General features: G+C 38.5%; 2 protein-coding genes and 1 pseudogene across 5 annotated transcripts; 1 reads left to right on the forward strand and 2 right to left on the reverse strand.

Moving 5' to 3' along the window:
- Positions 1 to 1,229: 1,229 nt before the first annotated feature.
- LOC126755899 (maltase A2-like) lies at positions 1,230 to 5,805 on the reverse strand (annotated as a pseudogene).
- LOC126755464 (maltase A2-like) lies at positions 5,218 to 8,812 on the reverse strand. Of its 4 annotated transcripts, none has more exons than XR_007666488.1 (8): positions 8,294 to 8,812; positions 7,870 to 8,231; positions 7,504 to 7,810; positions 7,120 to 7,436; positions 6,932 to 7,060; positions 6,704 to 6,872; positions 6,399 to 6,531; positions 5,218 to 6,337 (listed from the first exon to the last, which is right to left on the reverse strand). XR_007666488.1 is itself a non-coding variant. In XM_050468048.1 (6 exons), exons 1-6 carry the CDS (start codon positions 8,810 to 8,812, stop codon positions 6,791 to 6,793), a joined length of 1,716 nt encoding a protein of 571 aa, XP_050324005.1. In that variant the 3' UTR covers positions 6,354 to 6,790. The 4 variants fall into 4 exon arrangements, 1 of the variants encoding a protein (XP_050324005.1); XR_007666489.1 differs by having other exon boundaries at positions 5,218 to 5,686; positions 5,740 to 6,337; positions 6,399 to 6,872; XR_007666487.1 differs by having other exon boundaries at positions 6,399 to 6,872.
- A 1,659-nt stretch (positions 8,813 to 10,471) lies between these two features.
- Positions 10,472 to 12,646, forward strand: LOC126754968 (maltase A3). Its single transcript, XM_050467204.1, has 6 exons — positions 10,472 to 10,645; positions 10,706 to 11,160; positions 11,222 to 11,674; positions 11,732 to 12,183; positions 12,254 to 12,397; positions 12,465 to 12,646. Exons 1-6 carry the CDS (start codon positions 10,489 to 10,491, stop codon positions 12,532 to 12,534), a joined length of 1,731 nt encoding a protein of 576 aa, XP_050323161.1. The 5' UTR covers positions 10,472 to 10,488; the 3' UTR covers positions 12,535 to 12,646.
- The last annotated feature ends 318 nt before the right edge of the window (positions 12,647 to 12,964 follow it).

A 12,964-nucleotide genomic window follows, 5' to 3' on the forward strand; every position in this document is an offset into this window, starting at 1 on the left:
ACACTGTAATATGTGCCCTAGTCATAGGTTACGATATTCCCTGATTTGTCAGGGAATTCCCTGATTTCGATCTTAGGCACTGATTCTGTGATTTTCGTGAAAAATGCACTGATTCCCTGATTTCCTTCTGAATCGATTTTTGTTCATTGTTCTTTTTTTTGAGCGAGTGCGAGAAAAAAAGTGAACATCACAGCGTTTCAGTATATTTGGCATCGATCGAGAAAGAAAACAATAGCATTTTGGAAATGATGGATTTTATAATTGATAAAGTTGTCAACGCTTTGCAAGAGAGAATTGAAAAAAATTTCATTCCTTTCACTTTCACCACCAAACTCAATGCTTTGAATGCTAAGGGAAAACGTGAAGAATGTGCGAACTTTCGAGAAAATGTTTTCATGGTTTATTGAGAATCGTTCTGTACCTATGCAACGGGATTGATTTTGACTGAGACCGATATGGTAACCCTAGCTATAACGTACGTAAATCTGCTTTTAGAATGGTCTTATTGCTCGATATATTGTACGCTCTCGAATCTATACAGATCGCTGCCGCGTGAAATCGCCAAAATGTTGAAGTGGCTTGCTGCACAAAAACAACTAATTTTCATAATCAAAATACTTTTATTGTTTATCTATGAAACCCACAATGCCGATGATTTACTCATATTTATAGAAAAAAAAACAAACTCAGAAATAAAGTGATTTCCCAGCAAACTCAAAAATAAATTTTCCAGAAAGTCGCTTTATGATTTATTTAAAGAGGAAGGCAATCTCCTTACCAACAATAGCCAGCGTTATCACGATGTTGACCGAATTTTTTTGCGGAATTTGTTTACGACGGACAATCTCTAATTCCAAGAAGACATGGTTTACTTCTAAGCATAGACACATTGTGTGCAAAGTTTAGCAACTCGTTAATTTCGAGAAATGAGGCAGTCAAATGGCCGTCAAGATCATGCGATTTGAGATCTTTAGATTATTTTCTTAAGGGGTTTGTTAAATCTAAAACAACGCTCGAGAGCTCGAAGACAATATTCAGCGCATTGTAGCAGAAATTCTAGCAGAAATGCTGCACCTGGTCAAAAAGAGAGTGGAAATATGCAAACAGAGAAGTGGCCAATTTGTTAAAATCATAAATGGCATAAAATTATCTACACAACAAAAAAATCAGAAACCATCTTGACCAATTTTGAGTGATTTATTTCATTTTATCTTCACGTCGTTCTTGTTGGTACACCCTTCGTCCGTCTGTATGTCATTAATGATGTCTAAGTTTTCCGCTCTTTTTAACATGACCAACGTGTTTGACTTTTTTGGTTTTGGTGCAGTTCTTGCCCTTTGACCATCCTAAAACGACCGCCTCATTAGGCTTTAGATAAATACTTCCGCTTAAATCAACCTTGTCACTGAAAAATAGAAGAGAATATTGAGTAAGGAAAATTTGTATTCACCAAATGGCACATACCCGTGTCTGTGTGATGAATAAGAGTTGAGCAGTACGTATTTCATTTTTTTGTCAGACAAACCATCGAAATGCTCTGTTTGGTTGCCTAAATTGGCGAGCACACGACATTCCTCTTGATCGACCGCGGTTCTAGAAGAGAATATTTTATTCAATGCACATGGCAAATACTACATTTTATCAACTCACCTAACAACCTGGAAAACCTGCTTTGACAGAGCTTTATAAGAGAAACCGCCCTCTTCCTTGAACGCCTTAAAAGCAGCTGCTATCTTCAGCGCCGTCATGCCCTTGAATATCTGTAAGCTGCTACGTGGCACACCGTCTTGAACTTGTACATTTAAGTATTTGTAATTGGGATTGACGGCCAGCCAAGTTGAGTTGCCTGTGCTGAAACTGGCATTTTTCGAAGAATCCCAAAGCATTGGTGTCCGTTCGGGGTCACGAAAGTCGCAAGAGCCTCAGGCAAGAAATCAGGCATTCCGATCTGTTCTTTGATTTTCAACATAAGATTATAGAGGGACATTCCGTTTTGCTTAATAGCCATTTACGTAATAAGTAACCGATGTACCGGGTAATGTATGTATTATCATAGTCAACGCATCCACTTTGCTCTCACCCATACGTGTTGGTAAGCGACTGTTGTCATGATTGTTTGCCACCCAATTCGCCATTTTATGTTTGACCCATATGACATCCATCTATTCATAAGCTTGTGTTTCAATGGTCTCTGCATTGGAGTTTTCGTCCAGTTTTACGAAATTAAAATTCATTGGCAACTGTCCACCGACATGGGTGCCATTAGTGAAATAGTTACTCAGAACGTCAACAGGGGAATACGCATCGATAACCATAACTCTAAATAGTGAAAAGTATCATTGTTAAAATTGTATGCTGCAAAAGAATGCAAGTCTTACCGTGTATCTCCACCATTAAGTTTCTGTTATTCGTCTAGGAATGCACGCCACTCGTATATAATTTCTGGACTTAACCATTGATCCTGGGTGTAGCTGTTTTCTAAAGTGTCACCCGTTCCAGCCTTGATTGATTCATTTGGATATGTGCCAGGCTTGATCATGGCGGGTCTCACGTGATACTATATAATTAATTAGAATAAGACAAACATGTTTACATGAAAATCGGGGGTTTTTGACAAACTCGTCTGATATAAAAATATTTTGTAATTATAATATGAATATTGGGTCTTTAACAATTGGTGTTCGCGAGATTTAAAGAAAAGCCAACATAACCTTTATATACGAAAATTACGTGGCACGTTGTTTGTCCGCAAACTGATTTTAGCAAAATTTAGCCCACAGTGTCCAGTTGGCAGCAACTAAGAAGATAGGGTAGCCAAAACAATTCATTGATAAGGAATACAGTGAAAGCTGCATTAAATGGACGCTCTATTAAGCGGACATCTGCATTAACATATTGACCAGTCCCACAATTTGTTGATATTTATGAAGTGCAATCTATTACGCGAACAACTCTAACAACTTGACAAAAAGGCTGGTTCGTCAGTGTCTGTTAATGGGAGATTTCAGTGTATACTTTTTTCAACATACGCATGTATTCACAACCCCCAAAAAATATAATATAGTTAAGCTTCCCCAACTCAAACTTTTATAACTCGAACTCTTGAATTAGCAATAGAAGTCAAATTGCATGCAAATTTCCTGCCATAACTCAAATTTTTTTTTGTGGATTATGGTGATTCGAGTTAGGAAAGTTCTGTTTATAATTTTGTCAAACATAAAGGCCCATTTCCTCAATGTCTGTTTAGCCGCCATTTTTCAGTTAAGTTGTGGTAAACTTAATCAAGACTCCTTCCTTCGGTAAATAACGTTTTTTTAAATAGAAATGACAGATGCTGTTAACCTAACTGAGGAAACAGCCTTAAATTCGTTATTTTTTCCATTCACATTTATTTGTGCGAGCATACTTAAAAGTAAACCTCAAGTACAATCCCTTGGATTCTTATACCGACAAAACCGTTTCGCCTTGCTGAAATGGGTGATTGAGTGACTCCTAAACGTAAACGTTGTGCGAGGTCTTCTTGGAGTAGGAAGTTCTTCGTCTTCCAAGCAAAAATAATCACTTTTAAATCGTGCAAACCACTTATGGCATGTTCCCTTAGCTTGAACATGTTGAACAAACAACATCCACCAGAAACAATGATTTTCCACAGATGTTTTCTTCATATTAAAGTAATAAAGAATAAATATATATTTAAGTAAATAAAACGCTTCAAATGAATGGCATGTAATGAAGAACACGCGCAAGGACGGTAACTTTCTAGCTGATGTTCGGATTATTGGAACAATGGAATCATAATCAAATTTCATCTTGGCAAACCGCATATGTTCTGTATGTAGTTATAGACTCATTTTAGAAATATGAGTCTTTTATTATGTCATGTTCGTGAATTATAATTTATATTTGTTTTGCTTTTAAATAAAATTGTGTTACACATACTGAAAACAGTTTACATTTCTTCAAAAAAAATATCACTTCAACTTATTGCATACGTTTGCCGGACTTTGGATGTGAGCCACGTAAGTAATTCTCCTAAAAACGCAGCATTTCCAGCAATATTTGTATATTTGAAACTCAGTGGTACTAAAACGCCTGTTGAGCGGCACTGTGACAAAGCGATGAAAAGTCAGTACAGCACGACGAACAAAATATCCTAAAAGTATGCAACGTTTAGCTTAAAACATCAACTGCAAGTGTGTATACGTGCTGTAATAACACACGCACACAAACACATATCCTTAGAGCAGAGAACGGCAACGAATCATTAGAATATTACTATAAAGGGTATATTGGGACTGGGGGAGGGTGTAATTTCATTAATTTCTGACAATCTGACAATTTGCTACAATAACTTAAATCATTATGCATAGTACGTATGTATACATATATGGGAGGTGGAGTAATTCTTCAACCGATCTCATACATTTTCGGCATTAAGCGGTGGGGTATATAATAATATTCGTTCGTTCAACGTTTTTTATTTTGAAAATTATCCTTTTGGAAGGGAAAAATACTGTTGAAACAAAAGCTTTTCTTGATAACGAGTTTCCGGACACTATATGTAAACCAAACTTTATAGATACCCAGTTGTGCATCGTACTGAAGTAGACAGATAAATAAATGAGATGTTAAAACAAAATATATTAGTTCAGAGCAATAGTCCTTATAGCTCACCTTTATGGTTACCAAAAAAAATTGACAACGGCGGCGAACAAAAGTGGCGATTAGTAATAGACTACAGGAAACTAAACGAACAGACGATTGATGACAAATTTCCAATTCCTAATATGGAAGACATATTTGACAAATTACGCACAATAGACCTTGCTAAAGGCTGTCATCAAATCGAAGTACACCCAGATGACAGAGCCAAATTGGCATTTTTGACGGCAAGTGCCCACTACGCATTTAATCGTATGCCCTTTTGGGTTAAAAACAGCTAGAGATTACATTAATAAAATTTGTGTGGTATATTTGGACGATATTTTAATTTTTTCTACTATTTTTATAGAACATATCGACTCTACAAAGAAATTTTTTTAGAAATTAAGTAAGTGAATCAAATTTAAAAATTTCAAGACGAAAAGTGCCATTTCGCAGCATTTACAACGAAATTCCTAGGTCATGTTGTTTCAGTTGACGGTATTAGACCAGATCCAGACTAGCAGCATTGCAGCTGATCTTAAGAAAAATTAACGTTTTTTGTTTTACGAAAAGTAAAGTTTATTTAATCAAAAACTTTTTAACATCAACTAGCAGTTCATTTAATAATCTCTTGTGGCTGTAGTAGATATAAAGTAATACAATTCATGTGAACATTATTTAAACTTAGAGGTAAAGTGACTTTTACGACTTTAATACGGTCAGATTTAGAGTTAATTAGATTATCTAAAATTTCCGGAAAAAGCTGTTCCAAACTCGTTCAACTTGAGTCCAGAGTTCATCTATGGGTTTTGGTATTTCTCTTTGAACAATTAACCGTTTTTTAACAATCGCCCATAAATTTTCAATAGGATTCATATCGGGTGACTGAGCTGGCCACTCCACCACCCGAATTCCGTTATTTTTCAACAAAGATTTTGTAATACGGGCGGTATGTTTAGGGTCATTGTCTTGCATGTGTAACAAATCACCAGGTTCACATCCAAAAATCTCGAAGCTAGGGATAAGTGAATCCTCTAGAATGCTAATATAGTCTGTAGCCTCTATTATTCCGTTAATTCGACGCAGTTTTCTTACCTTTCTGCCACAGAAACAACCCCACATCATAAGTGAACCACCTCCGAATTTAAGTGTGCGCAGCATATTCCTATCCGTGGGACCGCATTGCTTGTCATACCATGTCCAAATGCGTCTATATAAATTAATATGATTAATTTTCGTTTCGTCAGACCAAATTACTAGTTTCAACTGTTCGCTTCTCCAGTTTTTGTGCTCTTTCGCAAATTTCATTCTAGCCGCTTTGTTCTTCGCTGACATGTACGGTTTTCAATCATTGCTCTTGCACGCATTTTAAATCTTTTCAACGAAGTTCGAATGGTATTGTTGCATGCTCTAGTGCCAAAAGACGACAATAACACTTTCTTAGCTTCCTCCGCGTTTTTAGCTGCATCAGTCATGATAAAACGCCGTAAAGTCCTTTCTGTTTCAGGAGTGACATTTTAGGTCTGCCTAAATTTTTTTGGTGGTGTGTTAATATTGTCTTGTTTTTTTTTTATTTTACTGATGACACCAATTGAAATTTTATGCTTTCGAGCAATCTCTCTAACTGAAACCCCCTCCTGCAAGTCCGAACATACAGCTTTTAAAAAAATGAGGTTCAGTTTTTTAGTCCCGTCTGAAAAATGACCAGGTTTGATAAGTTACTAATTTTTCGACCTTTAATTTTTGTTACAAACCTTAGTAAATGTGAAATCCTTCGCACAATAAAATTATTAAAAAGTGCTAACCACTATTTGGTAACAACGAAATTAGTTACATACAGCGTCACATCAGCTCAGAAAGGGTTCACGAGCGCTTACGGATTTTGAACTGTATTTATTCAAATTTAAATAAACAAGGAAGTCTACTGAAGTGGGCTTTCAAAACTAGAATGTCGATGCCATATAATATCAAAAAATTTTTCTTGAAATATTGTCATATTTGGATGAAATTCAATGAGAAAAGTAAAATTTTGCATAACGTGAACACTTTTTGAACTCACTATATATGTTTTATGTATTCATTAATGATGTCTAACTTTTCCGCCATTTTTAAAATGGCCAAAGTGTTGACTTTTTTTAGTTTTGGTTCAATTATCGCCACTCGACCATCCTAGAACGACTGCCTCATAAGGCTGCAAATAAATTGTTCCGCTTAAATCAACCTTGTCACTGAAAAATAAAAGAGAATATTGAGTAAGGAAAATTTGAATTCACCAAAAGGCACATACCCGTAGCTGTTTGGTGAATAAGAGTTAAGCAACACGTACTCCATTGTTTTGTTAGTCAAACCATCGAAATGCTCTGTTTGGTTGCCTATATTGGCTAGCACACGATATTCCTCCTGATCGACCGCGGTTCTAGAAGAGAATGCTTCATACAAGTGCACTTGGGAAATACCTCATTTGTATCAACTCACCTAACAACCTGGAAAACCTGCTCTGACAGAGCTTTATAAGAGAAGCCGCCCTCCTCCTTGAATGCCTTGAAGGCACCCGTTTTCTTAAGCGCCGTCATGCCCTTGAATATCTGTAAGCTGCTACGCGCCACGCCTTCTTGAACTTGTACATTTAGGTCCTTATAGTTGGGATTGACGGCCAGCCAAGTTGAGTTGCCTGTGCTGAAACCGGCGTTTTTCGAAGAATCCCACTGCATTGGTGTCCGTTCGGGGTCACGGAAGTCGCAAGAGTTTCCGGTGCAAGCGGCGGCATAATCAGGCATTCCGATCTCTTCGCCCTTAAAATATTTGATTTTCAACATAAAATTATATAGGGTCATACCGTTATAATTAAAAGCCTCTTACGTAATAAGTAACCGATGTACCGGGCAGTGCATGTATGATCATAGCCATTGCATCCACTTTGGTCTGACCCATACGTGTTGGTAAGCGACGGTTGTCATGATTGTTTGCCACCCAATTCGCCATTTTATGTTTGACCCAAATGACATCCATCCACGCGTTAGCTTGTGTTTCAATGGTCTCCGCTGTGGAGTTTTCGCGCAGTCTCACAAAATTAAAATTCATTGGCATCTGCCCGCCGACGTTGGTGCCATTAGAGATATATTTACTAAGAACGTCAACAGGGGAATACGCCTCGATAACCATAACTCTAAATAGTGAAAAGTATCATTGTTAAAATTTTATACTGCAAAAGAATGCAAGTCTTACCGTGTATCTCCACCATTAAGTTTCAGATATTCATCTAGGAATGCGCGCCACTCGTATATAATTTCTGTACTTCCCCATTGATCTAGGGTGTAGTTGCCCATTAAAGTGTCAACCGTTCCAGGCCTGATAGGATTATCTGGAAATGTGCCATTATCGAAACGTTTCTCAATTAAGAAGTTCGTGGCATCCATGCGGAAACCATCTACACCACGATCGAGCCAAAATTTCATCACTTCCAACATACGCTCACGCACCGCGGGATTAGTGAAGTTAAAATCAGGTTGCTTCACGTGAAACTGGTGCAGATAGTACTGTTGTCGTTCTTCAACCCATGTCCATGCGGAACCACCGAAAGCTGACGTCTATAAAATATTATAGTAACTAAGTCTAGCCGTAAGGTATTCATAAATTCATAAATACTAACCCAATTGCTTGGTACTGAACGCTCACCCGTCTTTGGGTCAATTTTGCCATCAGACCACACATACCAATCATCGTAGCCATCTTCGCGACTAACCGATTTCTGAAACCACTCACACTCATCGCTTGAATGATTTGGCACAAAATCTAGGATCAGCTTTAAGCCCAATTCATGCGCCTTGGCCAACATATTATCGAAATCCTCCATTGTACCAAAAATTGGAGAAATTTTCGTAAAATTCCGGATGTCATAGCCCATATCAGCCATTGGTGAATCATATATAGGTGATATCCAGGTTGCTGTTACACCAATTTCCTTAAGATATGCCAGCCGCGAGATGATGCCATTCAAATCGCCTATACCATCGCCATCGCTGTCCATAAAGGAACGCGGATAAATCTGATAAAGTGTGGCGGCCTCCCACCAATCAACTGTTTGGTTGGCAGTGACGCCCAGAGCGAAAAGCAGCAGAGCCGCAGACAACCGTATTAAACAAAGCGACATTTCGATAAATACTATCATGCTGTTTTAAGGATTAGCGACTATTTATACCGGCAGAATCTTACCACATTTCGACAGCTGTTTCAATATTAAAATAAAGTGGTCGGCTTGATCATGGCGGAGGTCCCGTAGTATTGTTTAATAATTTGAAAAAGATAAATGGAACACGTTTACATAAATATCGTGAGTTTTTGACAAAGTCGGCTGATATAAAATAATTATATACCTTAGTAAAGAAATTATATGGGCACGACTTCAAAGCCATTAAATTTGTAAATAAAGGGTTTAGTATATACAACAAAATTAAAGACCAAACATTTGCTTTAAAGAAAGTATTTATATATGCATGTTAAAAAATAAGTTGTTTTCTTCAAATATTTTGATGAATCAAGTTTGTTAATAATTAGTATGCTTTCTTTTAATAATTTTGACTTGGTTAAGTCTAGATGTCATCGATTCAACCAAAGATTTTAGCGTTGGCATGCCGATTGAAGCCCATTCTCTCTACATTACCATTTTTACCTCTTTTGTGTTAGTTAACTGGCGTCCATTTTTAAAAACTCTAACCGATAATATTCCCCACAGATCCTCGATAGGTTTTAAATCCAGACTTTTTGCTGGCCACTCCAAAAGCGGAATGTTTCGTGACTCGAAAAACCTTTTAGTAAGGGTTACATTGTGAATCGTGGTCTTGCTGGAAAGTCCAATTGTCCTCGTGAAATTCGCTTTTTGGGGATTCGGCTTTGAGGTGGATTTTCATCACCATGCGCCAAATCTTGGAAAAGACCCATAAAAAGAGGATCGACTCACACCACCTCTTCGTCGATTTTAAAGCTGCTTTTGACAGCACGGAAAGGAGCTGCCTTTATGCCGCGATGTCTGAATTTGGTGTCCCTGCAAAAATAATATGGCTGTGTAAACTGACGTTGAGCAATACCAAAAGCTCCGTCAGAATCGGGAACAACCTCTCCGAGCCAGATACCAAACGAGGTTTCAGACAAGGCGGCTTCCTATCTTCAGTCTACTGCTGAAGCAAATAATTCGAGCTGTAGAACTGAATCGAGGACGTACAATCTTTTATAGAGTTTATGCACGTGCCATTTTGGTTGTTTCCAATGAATTAGCTAATTAGTTAGGGTGACACGGAAATTGTGGAAAAAGTTTCAACAGTGTACCTATATTTTTACTCAAGTTATCGGGAAGACGTTATTTATTATTGATTTTGAGCAATTAAAGTTTTAGCAACTATATGCTAAGCCATAATAACACCCACGAAGATAAACAAGTAACATTTCTTATATGACCACAATTTATGAGCTTTTCAGTTAGTTTAAGACAAGCACAGTATTAATAATCGACAATCTGGCCACTTGACACCGTTATCAAATATTTGCATGAAAAATAGCGACGCATTCCGCTATTTGTGTTATCTCAACCACTTAAAAAGACGTCAGTTATGAAGGCGATAATACTTTTCGGTAAAACATGCACCTCCCACAGAGCCAAAAGACCGGGACCACCAAAGCACAAGCATAAACTTTATAGACTTTAGATTAGCTATAAATTATGTCGGACTTATTTGTGATATTATATTACCCTTTATCGGTCGCCGATAATGCCGCTTGGATCCGCTATATAAAGCGCAAACACCGGGCCTCGGACCACAAGTTAATTCGTGAAAGTAATTGAAGGAAATCATGCGGATTTTTTTGAGATTTTTAGCAGTCCTAATAGTAATAATCGCCGTCACAGGCGCGGACGCAAATAAAGCGTGGTGGAAAAGTGCAACGTTCTACCAAATATATCCGCGCTCATTCAAAGACAGCGACGGTGATGGCATTGGCGATATAAAAGGTAAGTAACCGAGCGAAACGGAAGTGGTAGTAGAAGAAAGTAATATTGTTATAAACATAGGAATTATGCAACAACTGCCCTATCTGAAGGAGATCGGAGTCGATGCAACTTGGCTTTCGCCCATCTTCACGTCGCCAATGGCCGATTTCGGTTATGATGTAAGCAATTTCACGGAAATCGATCCAATGTTCGGCACACTAGAAGATTTCGAAGCAATGCTGGCAAAGGCTAAAGAGATTGGGGTGAAAATAATTTTGGACTTTGTGCCCAATCATACGAGTGATGAATGCGAGTGGTTCATTAAATCAGTACAGAATGATCCGGAGTATAGGGACTTCTATATTTGGCATCCGGGTAAAAATAATTCGCTTGCGCCACCAACGAACTGGATAAGTGTTTTTCGCGGCTCCATGTGGACGTGGAATGAGCAACGTCAGGCCTACTATCTGCATCAGTTTCATGCCAAACAACCCGATCTTAATTACGACAATCCCAAAGTGCGCGAAGCCATGAAGGTACGTAATCACAAGCATAGGTTATTTATAACCTGAAAATTAAATTCCATTATTCAAGTAGAACGTGCTACGTTATTGGGTGCGTAAAGGTGTTGCCGGTTTCCGTGTTGACGCCGTGCCACATATCTATGAAGTGGCTGCCGATGCTGATGGCAACTGGCCCGATGAACCACGTAATCCCAATGTGCAGGATGCCGAAGACTATGAATACCTGCAACACATCTACACCACCAACCAGCCTGGCACACTTGATGTTGTCTATGAACTCCGCGAGGTGCTGAAGGAACTGGATGAGGAACTAGGTGGCGACGAACATGTACTCTTGAGCGAAGCTTATGCGCCCATCAACACCCTGATGTTGTATTATGGAAATGGCACGGCGGATGGTGCACAAATACCCTTTAATTTTGAGTTAATCAGCAATGTGAACGAAAATTCAACCGCCTTTGACTACTCGAACTTAATACACAACTGGTTGGATAACATGCCTGCTGGAGGCGTGGCGAATTGGGTGGTGCGTAGATTCATTAAATTATTATATTCGTAATCCAATATATTCCCATTTCATTAGCTTGGCAATCATGATCAATCACGCATTGGCACACGTCTGGGAAAGGATCGCATGGACTTGATCAATATATTGCTGAAGACCCTACCTGGCATTAGCGTCACATACCAAGGAGAAGAAATTGGCATGACGGACGTCTGGATTTCCTGGGAGGAAACCGTAGATCCACAAGGTTGCCAATCGAACCCCGACGAGTACGAACGTCTCACCCGCGACCCTGTGCGCACACCATTCCAGTGGAATGATGGACACAAGGCCGGTTTCACTGAAGGTGACAAAACTTGGCTGCCGTTGGCAGAGGATTTTAAGCTGGTTAATGTTAAACGTGAACGCGGCATTGCCAATAGTCACCTAAATATCTACAAACAGCTGCAGCTGTTGCGTGCAACGCAGACAATGCGCGAAGGCGACGCCGAAGTAAAAGCGATCAGCGAAAATGTGTTGGGCATTAAGCGGTAAGTGAGAACGTTAAATCATACTTAAATAGTAACTAATCGCTACTATCTTTCTTATTTTTTCTAACAGTTTTTTAAGTGGCGAGCGCACTTACGTTATTCTGCTGAATCTACACGACGACGTGGAGACGATCAACTTGAATTCTGCCTTTAGTGAGCTCACGTCTGAATTGGAATATGTGTTGGTGACTGCCAAAAGCATACGACGCAAGGGGTGAGCCGTAACTTTTACAGCTTACATTCATTTCAGAGTTTCTCTAACTTGACTATTTACTTGACAGGGATAAGGTCTATGCAGACACCATTGCACTGATGCCGAAGGAAGCTATTGTGCTCTCTACAATCGCCTAAGTCTGATATTTTCTATTTATATACATAGTTTAAGCTACATACAAGAATATTAGCCATTATTTTGTTTTACACATAGGACTGATAAATAAATTTATACTCTTTGATACTCAAACTGTTTTCCAATATTCTTTTTTTTTACTAACTCTTCATTCAATAGGTAAGTCGCAGTAAATCAGCTACTTAGGAAAAATAAAGTGCTTTACTTTGTATGGATGACAAGTGGAAGACTGCCGATATGAATTTAGCATACTTTGGAAACCCTGAGTTCTTAAGTGGTAAGTGTTGAAGCACTCAAGATTACAGTTCGGTGTTCACTGGTCTAAAAACATGGGTCTGTTTATGATATACGCCTCAATTGTTCTTACCGACAATACTTATGGGATCGAATAGCTAGTATTAAAGTACTAAATCAATAGAAGTCCCCCGTTAA

This window comes from Bactrocera neohumeralis, chromosome 4 (genome assembly GCF_024586455.1).
Source record: "Bactrocera neohumeralis isolate Rockhampton chromosome 4, APGP_CSIRO_Bneo_wtdbg2-racon-allhic-juicebox.fasta_v2, whole genome shotgun sequence".
In the NCBI taxonomy this organism is placed as follows: Eukaryota; Metazoa; Arthropoda; class Insecta; order Diptera; family Tephritidae; genus Bactrocera; species Bactrocera neohumeralis.

What these genes read in the sequence shown, in the direction of transcription:
- LOC126755464 (XM_050468048.1), bottom strand. Translation starts at nt 8,812, where the DNA reads ATGATAGTATTTATCGAAATGTCGCTTTGTTTAATACGGTTGTCTGCG. An exon ending in GTTCAGTACCAAGCAATTGG is followed by an intron (nt 8,232 to 8,293) that starts GTTAGTATTTAT and finishes AATATTTTATAG; the next exon opens with ACGTCAGCTTTCGGTGGTTC. An exon ending in TATTCACCAAACAGCTACGG is followed by an intron (nt 6,873 to 6,931) that starts GTATGTGCCTTT and finishes TTTATTTTTCAG; the next exon opens with TGACAAGGTTGATTTAAGCG.
- LOC126754968 (XM_050467204.1), top strand. Translation starts at nt 10,489, where the DNA reads ATGCGGATTTTTTTGAGATTTTTAGCAGTCCTAATAGTAATAATCGCC. An exon ending in AAGTGCGCGAAGCCATGAAG is followed by an intron (nt 11,161 to 11,221) that starts GTACGTAATCAC and finishes TTATTCAAGTAG; the next exon opens with AACGTGCTACGTTATTGGGT. An exon ending in AATGTGTTGGGCATTAAGCG is followed by an intron (nt 12,184 to 12,253) that starts GTAAGTGAGAAC and finishes TTTTTCTAACAG; the next exon opens with TTTTTTAAGTGGCGAGCGCA.